General features: G+C 37.4%; 1 protein-coding gene across 2 annotated transcripts in view; it reads left to right on the top strand.

Annotated features, from left to right (window-relative positions):
* csmd3a (CUB and Sushi multiple domains 3a) overlaps nucleotides 1–10,000 on the top strand; it is a 331,891-nt gene that overhangs the window by 286,766 nt on the left and 35,125 nt on the right. For both annotated transcript variants that reach the window (XM_079894353.1, XM_079894352.1), the window contains exons 57-59: nucleotides 1,117–1,299; nucleotides 4,406–4,582; nucleotides 8,758–8,937. In XM_079894353.1, coding sequence (XP_079750479.1) covers nucleotides 1,117–1,299; nucleotides 4,406–4,582; nucleotides 8,758–8,937 — 540 coding nt within the window. The remainder of the gene's footprint in view (nucleotides 1–1,116; nucleotides 1,300–4,405; nucleotides 4,583–8,757; nucleotides 8,938–10,000) is intronic.

Here is a 10,000-nt window from a genome sequence, read left to right as displayed (position 1 = left end):
AATGTAATATGATTTCGACTTTCTTCAATCCATTTAATCCCAACGGTCACATCTGTGATCAACATTTACTTCTGAGTTTGAGTTTTGAAGGGTGAGAAAAGAGATCTGGACTTCAAATGAAATGTCTAGATTTCATGTGGATGTTTTGACATGGCTGGTGGGAATAGCCATATTTAATTCTAGTTAATTGATTTTTGGTACATACATCAGAGTTAATATTGTTGAAAAATATATTTAGTTGTTGTAGAGATGTTTATTGGAAAAATATATATTTTTAATGTTTTTGAAAGTCTCTTCTGCTCACCAAGGCTGCATTTATTTGATCAAAAATACAGTAAAAATTGTTAAATATTTTTACATTGTAAATCATCTGTTTTCTATGTGAATATCTAGTAAAGTGTAATTTATTCCTGTGATCAAAGCTGAATGTTCAGCATCATTACTCCAGTCTTCAGTGTCACATGATCCTTCAGAAATCACTCTAATATGAGGATTTGATGCTCAAGAAACATTTATGATTATTATCAGTGTTGTGTAATATTTTAGTTTAGAATTGAACATTCAAAAGAACAGCATTTATATAAATCTTTTGTGTTAATGTAAACGTCTCTACTGTCACGTTTGATCTGTTTAATGTGTCTTTGCTAAATAAAATATTAATTTCAATTACATTTAATTTCAATTCATTTAAAAATCTGTAATTCAACAATTACAGAATACTAATTATTTTTGTCAATTTTGGCTTTTCACTAAAAATATCGAAGCATATATATATATATATACACACACACACATATGCATATATATTATTAATACAGTCAAATCAATATTTCATATCTGTGTATTTTATTTATGTATGTATTTATTTATTTATTTATTTAGGGAGTATCCATGTATATTGTACAGTCAGAATGAGCCTGTTGAAGATGATTCTGGTTTATTATGCTGTAATAATATCTGCTGGTTCAGGCATGAGTTGCACACACTTCCAGAGACTCACTGTCCCTGTTTTCCCCCTAGAAGAGACATGCAGTTTGTTTCTCTCCTTGCAGAAAAACGGATGTTCTCTGTTATCTGGTGAAATGCGGTTTGCAGACGAGTGTTTCTGTTTCTCAGGTGATAAGAGACGCGGCTGTGGGGATCCGGGAACGCCGGCTCATGCCACGCGAGAGGAGGGAAGCTTCCAGCAACACGCTAAAGTGCGCTTCACCTGCTCCACGGGACACACACTCTACGGCTCAGCCGAGCGCATCTGCTTCCCCAACGCCACGTGGTCGGGCCGGCAGCCCACCTGCAAACGTGAGTCAGAGACGCTGTTACATGTGCACGCATTTTTATTGATTTGGAGGATTTTAACTGTGACCAGATGATTGACAGGTCAGTTTACTGTGACTGGATGATTGACAGGTCAGTTTACTGTGACTGGATGCGACAGAGAGCAACCCTTAAAGACGCAATTGTATTACATGATCATATGTCCCAAAGTTTTTCCTCACAAAAGGAGAACAGGCGTAGTATAAGTAGGTGAATTGAGACGCAGCAAATGTGTGCCATAGACTGTAAATAAATATTGGCGTAGTGTTTCTGAAGGGCATTTCTGAAGCCCAAAGCCCACCTGCAAACGTCAATAATGCATCCCTGCGTCTCTCTGTTCACGCTATCCATCCTAAACAGTGTGTGAGATTAGAATAAGTGTGTCCCAAAGCATAGTATGTTGAAAAGAGTGTGCCAGAAGTCTCCGATGGTCTACTATTTCCGGTGGATTTTCAAAGTGTGGATCCTTGCTCATTATAAAGGCTAATATTACCCACAATCCACTGCGCTTTGGAGGAGGAACTACAAACACGAGTAAAAAAATGTTAAAAAACTACAAAACATGGCAGATGTTCGTAACTGACGGTAAATCCACCTGTCACTCAAGTGGCCACGCCCTTAATTATGCAGAACTTTAAGGCTTAATATAATTTAAACGTATGAGTAATAAAAAAAAAATTATTGTACATATCTCCCCCCCACCCACACACACACACACACACACACACACCTGTCCCACCCCCTTTTTAAAACAAAGTTACGCCACTGATTTTAAATATATTACATTGATTGAACACAGTTAAATTAAGTTGTAACAAAATGTTAAAAAATGTTACTTTAGCTTATTTTGATTGAACAAGAGGCAAATATGTATTTTTGAGTGTTGTAGAGAGAGACGGGAAGACTGACACTGATGCGCATCAAGCGAGCGGTGTCACGGTGTCCTGTAATCCCTGCTAAACACAACCTTGCACCGGAGCAAATGGCAGAAGTGTTTTCTCTCCGCATTGTCCGTGTCGTCTCGAGGGTGACGGGTTATTGCTGGGCTATGAAACAGATTGTTAGCGTGCAGTCCCAGGAGGCGGAAACTTCTCAAGCTTGAATGTTTTTGCTGCGCAGCTCTGGTCAAACAGCTTGTCTTGCATTAAATCCCATCATGCCACACTGTGATTTTCCAGGCTGAACAAACACCAACATCTCCCCGTGATTTAACCCACTCGACCCGTGCGTGAGCGGAGAAAACTCAAGGAAATCTATTAGATTCATTCTGGGCTCGAATAATCAGTGCAGGATAATCTAATTGACTTAAAGTGGCTGAGCTTGAGTGATTATTTTAGTATTATTTATGATATTTATTAAAGAGGACCTATTCTGCATGAAAAAGTCCCTCCAGCGTGAGTTCTTCTCTATATCAGTGTCAGTGTTTCTGAACTCCTGAAACGCCTCCATTGTAGTCTTGAGTTTCTTCCGGGAACGAACACGTCACAATATTCCTCATTATAATAATTAATGCGCAGAATAAAGGGGCGGGGCCTGGTTGAGTTAGTTAGTGTGTTAAACTGGCGGTTATGGAAAGGGGTGGGACATTTCCCAAACTCGAATCGCTCGACCAATCACAACACACTGCTCCAGCCAACCAATCAGAGCACAGTGTGCTTTAAGAAGGAGGGGCTTCATAGAGACAGGAACTAAACAGGAGTGTGTTTCTCGAAAGCATCGTTAGCAACTATGGTCCGTTGTTATCAGCAGTTCAACGAGTCGGTGTTCATTCGCAACATTGGCAAACAGCATCGCAGAGTTGTGTGTTTGAGCGACAGATCTCGACCTGTGGTTAGAAGAAGAGTTTCTAGTTTGCATGACATGTGGACTCAATAAATCCTGATCTTGAGCAAAATAATCGAGCTGACATTCAGTACAATCTGTGTCTTTTATTTTGATCTTTTATCATTTACGTCTTTTAGTTTGTCAAGAGATTTAAAGTGTAGTTCTTGAAGAGTGCGCATGTGTGAACGAGCTCTAGTGTTTAAGAACGCGTCTATGATTGAATCTGGAAATAAAGCAAAATAACTGAGAAAAATGAGAAATAGTCCTCAGATGCATGTCTGTAATTTATAGCAAAACATCTAGCGTTAATTAGATTCATTAACAGTAGTTATTACTCCATAACCTGCGTGACATCATTAACCAACACGGTTGAACGACCAATTAGTGACAATACGGTTTCAGGAAACAGTCGTGACTATAGTTGATTTCTTCAAGGATGATCGTACTATAGTAGTGAAGCAGCGAGTTACAGCGTTATACGGGAAACACTCCTGAGCGTTACTGACAGACTGGGAAGAGAGGAGCCGCAACAATGGAGAATATGAGGAAATAATCAACATTAATGCAGGAAAACCTGTTCTAGTCGAGACCAAAAGTACCTCAACTTACACTTATTTTATTTCTTATAAACTTAGATTATTTCAGTTAGTCGCCTTGGCCACATTTTGTCAAGTTGTTCATCTAATATTTATATTTGATTTTGAGTCAACTTTATTTTTTAATTACTAAAAGTGATTTTTAATAGTTTTAGTTTTAGTTAACTGGCCCAAGGCAAATTCTCAGAATGTCTGCAGTGCCATTTTATGCAAATACTTCCTTTAATCACAAGCATATTCATTTTCATGGAAGGAATGACTCGAGTGATTCTCTACTAATGCTAATCAAGTATTCATTACTTCAATGAGCTCATTGTTTCTGCATTAAATTATTACATTGTTTAAATTAATACATTTTTAGCTAACTGTGACTTTGTATATGTACATTTCTGAAATACATAACTTAGACAGTTTCCTCTGATAACAGATCACTGTAAATTGTAATGTGGACCCCCCCCCCCCCCCCCGCCTGACATTGATTGGTTGAACAGGACAGCCCTGCCCCCAAATGCTCTGCGTTCACATGCATTTTAAAGTTCCATTTAAGTCAGAACAAAGCGAAATTGTAATGCATTTTTTGTAAAGCTGCTTCAAAACAATGTGTACTGTGATATACAAATAAATGCTATACAAATAAATGTGAATTGAATCGAATCTTTTCCATCCAATAGCTGTTCAGTGTGGGAATCCTGGGACTCCGGCTAATGGGCAGATCTTGCGTGTTCATGGCACTAGTTTCTCTCACTCCATCATCTACTCGTGTGTGGAAGGATACCGTCTCTCCGGTTCTCCATCTCGGCAGTGCCTGGCCAACGGGACCTGGTCTGGCGCCGAGCCCAACTGCACCCGTAAGAGTTCAAATCCTCCTTAATCTGCTCTTTTTTTCTGTTTCTTCACTCTAGAAATACACTGGGTTGTTTTCAACACAAGACCTGGGTACATATAGGACAGAACACATGTTGGGTTAATTTTACCCAGCAAATTGGGTTATTTAACCCAGCATAATGGGATGATTTAACCCAGCATAGTTGATTCTAACTATAATACTGGCTAATTATTTTTTTTACTTCATACATGAATTAATGTCTACTGATTAACTTAAATCCTCTAAATCTTTTTAAAATACTTGATAAAACCACTGGCTTGCATGATAATTCCTTTATTTTTGATCATATTTTACAGTATAGTATATCATTTTTAATACTTATTAAATACATACAATACTCGTTTTCGTGACTCACATCACATCGCTCCCCTGTGTGTTGCTTTGCATAAAATTAAACGATATACAGAACAATAACGCATTCATAGATTAAATGAAATGTACACAAACCTGTATTTTACCGAAGACACGCACCAATTTGACGGAACAAGAGAAACAAAAAGCCTGCAATAAATAACTCAATCCCTGGGTTGTTACGTCTGACCCAGGATCTGAGTAACACAAAAACTACCCAAACATTGGGTTTTTACATCTGACCCAGGAGCTGGGTAACACAAAAACTACCCAAACATTGGGTTTTTACATCTGACCCAGGAGCTGGGTAACACAAAAACTACCCAAACACTGGGTTGTTACGTCTGACCCAGGATCTGGGTAACACAAAAACTACCCAAACACTGGGTTGTTACGTCTGACCCAGGATCTGGGTAACACAAAAACTACCCAAACACTGGGTTTTTACGTCTGACCCAGGATCTGGGTAACACAAACACTACCCAAACATTGGGTTTTTACATCTGACCCAGGATCTGGGTAACACAAAAACTACCCAAACACTGGGTTGTTACGTCTGACCCAGGATCTGGGTAACACAAAAACTACCCAAACATTGGGTTTTTACATCTGACCCAGGATCTGGGTAACACAAAAACTACCCAAACACTGGGTTGTTACGTCTGACCCAGGATCTGGGTAACACAAAAACTACCCAAACACTGGGTTGTTACGTCTGACCCAGAATCTGGGTAACACAAAAACTACCCAAACACTGGGTTTTTACGTCTGACCCAGGATCTGGGTAACACAAACACTACCTAAACACTGGGTTGTTACGTCTGACCCAGGATCTGGGTAACACAAAAACTACACAAACACTGGGTTGTTACGTCTGACCCAGGATCTGAGTAACACAAAAACTACCCAAACATTGGGTTTTTACATCTGACCCAGGAGCTGGGTAACACAAAAACTACCCAAACACTGGGTTGTTACGTCTGACCCAGGATCTGGGTAACACAAAAACTACCCAAACACTGGGTTGTTACGTCTGATCCAGGATCTGGGTAACACAAAAACTACCCAAACACTGGGTTGTTACGTCTGACCCAGGATCTGGGTAACACAAAAACTACCCAAACACTGGGTTTTTACAACTGACCCAGGATCTGGGTAACACAAAAACTACCCAAACACTGGGTTGTTACGTCTGACCCAGGATCTGGGTAACACAAACACTACTCAAACACTGGGTTGTTACGTCTGACCCAGGATCTGGGTAACACAAAAACTACCCAAACACTGGGTTGTTACGTCTGATCCAGGATCTGGGTAACACAAAAACTACCCAAACACTGGGTTGTTACGTCTGACCCAGGATCTGGGTAACACAAAAGCTACCCAAACACTGGGTTTTTACAACTGACCCAGGATCTGGGTAACACAAAAACTACCCAAACACTGGGTTTTTACGTCTGACCCAGGATCTGGGTAACACAAAAACTACCTAAACACTGGGTTGTTACATCTGACCCAGGATCTGGGTAACACAAAAGCTACCCAAACACTGGGTTTTTACAACTGACCCAGGATCTGGGTAACACAAAAACTACCCAAACACTGGGTTTTTACATCTGACCTAGGATCTGGGTAACACAAAAACTACCCAAACACTGGGTTTTTACATCTGACCTAGGATCTGGGTAACACAAAAACTACCCAAACACTGGGTTTTTACATCTGACCTAGGATCTGGGTAACACAAAAACTACCCAAAAAAAATAACCCCCAAAAATTACCCAAAAGGCTCACCCCAGGATTTGGATAGAAACAAGCTGTCCATTTGTAATTAGCCAAACGGAGTGATGTTGCTGCTCAGACCTCATGAGAAATCTCATTAATGCAGCCAGATTTATTAGCGTCGCTGTATAAGTAATAGCAGGATGAGCTGACAGGCAGAATCAATCTCTCACTGACATGTAATGGGAGATTGATGTCGGGTGGTGGAGAATAATGAGCGGGGGAGTGCAGGAATTACTCAGCGCTCGGATGGGATGCTCTGTGTTGATCTGACATGATAAACTGTGGATGTTAAAGGTGAAGTCAGTGCTTCAGAATGGCACAAATGATCAATGTTTTCAGACACGCCCCCCGCCTGACATTGATTGGTCCAACAGGAAGCCCCGCCCCTGATACTCTGCGTTCACATGCATTTTAAAAGTTCCATTTCAGTCAGAACAAAGTGAGAATTTGTCATTTTAACATGTCATTTAATCGTTGACGTTATACCAGTTTGACGTTAATGAAATGGGTGCAGATTTCTGCACTCAAAAACATCAGTTGAACTGTTTTATCAGGGTTAACTACTACAACTGAAACTAAAACCATTAAAAAAAAATTGATTACTTAAAATACATTAAGCGTTTACTGAAACTTATTTTATTCAGCATTTCTTTTAGTTTAACTTGAAGTACTAATATAACTAAAACTGGAAAAAACTGTATAGACATCATTAAAAAACAATTAAAAATGACAAAAACACAACAAATTACTAAAACTTGAATTATGAATGAAAATTAAACTGAAAATGGAAAATATAAAAGTAAAAACAATAAAACATTTAATATTAAAAACTATAATAATTGGATTTGTTGATGATAAATATATAAGCCTGGTTATTGTGTATTAAAAATACATTTGGTTTATTAGTACTATTACAGAAATCTGATCTGTTTCATTTAAAAATGTGCATCACATTAAGTTTATTAGTTTGTTTACTCTGTTAAAACTGTGTAATCAGAATTTTATATGTGATTCACATTCATAAATATTCAATTTAGACCTTTTTTAAATAGATTATCCAATCATGTCAGCTTTATTTCTATAGCGCTTTATATGATAGAAAATGTTTTAAAGCACCTTCACAGAAATAAACAGGAAAATAACATAATTAATGATGCAGACTTCATCAAATATGATGTACATATTAATGCATGTTCCTGGTCTTATTTATGCACTTATTTATTTATATTTTGAAAATGTTATATGGTTGTGTTTCTAAGTCGTGACTTACTTTGATCCTCAAGTCCATCATATTCTGCTCTTTAGATGTGGATCGAGAAACTACTTCATTTTAAACTACCATTTGGGAAATATTATTCCAATGTAAAATATCTGTTCTCTATGTGAATATATAGTAAAGTGTAATTTATTCCTGTGATCAAAGCTGAATGTTCAGCATCATTACTCCAGTCTTCAGTGTCACATGATCCTTCACAAATCACTCTAATATGATGATTTGATGCTCAAGAAACATTTATGATTATTATCAGTGTTGAAAACAGTTGGAAAACGTGATGCATTTTATTTCTCAGGAATCTTTGATAAAAAAATAAAGTTTAAAAGAACTTTCACTTTTGATCAATTTAATGCATCCTTGCTTCTTTTTTTTTAAAATCGCACCGACCCGAAAGCTTTGAACAGTGTGTGTGATAGTTCGAGATTCTCCCTAGTGTTATGACCTATAACTGATTGTTTACTGCTGAATATTACTGCAGTGAGGTAATGCTGCATGAACGAGTCCTGTTATAATACTCTGACATTACGATGAGGAAATGTGGCGTTTTCCAGCGGTAGTGTCGACCCCGCGGCTCCAGCGTTATATTAACACAAGCAGCCACAACCATTACTACTTTAGTTATATTTCCCCTGGAGACAGTTTCATGATGATGTGTGTGTACAGTGGTGTCTCAGTTTAATGATGTTGTGCTTGTGTGCGTGTGTGTGTGTGTGTGTGTGTGACAGTGATCAGCTGTGGGGATCCAGGCGTTCCCGCCAGTGGTCTGAGGTTGGGCGAGGACTTCACCGTTGGACAGAACGTGTCGTACTCCTGCCAGCCCGGGTTCCTGATGGAGAACGGGAGTGTGTTTATCCGGACCTGCACCCCCAACGGCACCTGGAGCGCCACGTTACCCTCATGCCGAGGTACAGCTTATCTTCCTCGACTCACTCACTGAGGGTTTCTGCAGGATTGCCCAGCGTCCAGGGCCACACACACACACACACACACACACACACACACACACACACACACACACACACACAGATGTTGCTCTGACGATGCCAAAAAGCCTTGGGTTGGAAACAGGCTGTTGTTTCTGAAGGAAGACATCAGAGATGATAAGAGTTTCACCGAGAACCATGTCAGAACAGAGAGAGAGGAGAGAGAGAGAGAGAGAGAGAGAGAGAGAGAGAGAGAGAGAGAGATTATGCTTTTTGTTTTTCTATGCATTTTTTGTGCGTATTAAATTAAAACCTGTTGCTGTAGTCGATAATTTTGTCTGATAAATTCCTTCACCAAGTTCAGCGTATTGTTCTTCCCTCATATTTAAAATTTTAAAATGTAAAATATTTTCCAATATTTGTATGGTTTAATCAAACTTGTTGGGTCATTAAAAACAAATATCACTTTTTGCCACGGCTGACATGGACGTGAATGTTTTCACAATCAAGATTTTAGGTCAATAGATCATTAGTGAAAGAGGAACTGGAATTGTTTTATTCTCACAATATATATATATATATGTGTGTGTATTTTATTTATTTATGTATGTATTTATTTATTTATTTATTTATTTATTTATTTATTTATTTATTTATTTATATAAAACAATAAATATAATTATATACATTTTAAATTAATTAATTCATAATTAAATCACCAAACAAATACATAAATGTCATTGTATTTATTTTTAGGTTTATTTTGAGTTAATTTCTTATTTTTATCAATAGTAATATATTATTTAATAATAATTAAATAATTATTAATTTATTATTATTAATTATTATTTTATAATATCATTAATAATTTAATACTATTTTATTTTATTTTATTTCATTTATTTTTATTTTTATATTATATTTATTTTTATTTATTTTAATCAAATGTATAAACATCTGCCACTAATAATATTTATTAATTTTTATAATTTATAATGTTGTTTTTAAATGTTCAATAATGAACAATATTTTTTCTACCTTATAT

This window comes from Squalius cephalus (genome assembly GCF_949319135.1).
Source record: "Squalius cephalus genome assembly, chromosome: 15".
Classification (NCBI taxonomy): domain Eukaryota; kingdom Metazoa; phylum Chordata; class Actinopteri; order Cypriniformes; family Leuciscidae; genus Squalius; species Squalius cephalus.
Note: the sequence above shows the minus strand (reverse complement) of the source record. Positions and strands in the feature narration are given on the sequence as shown.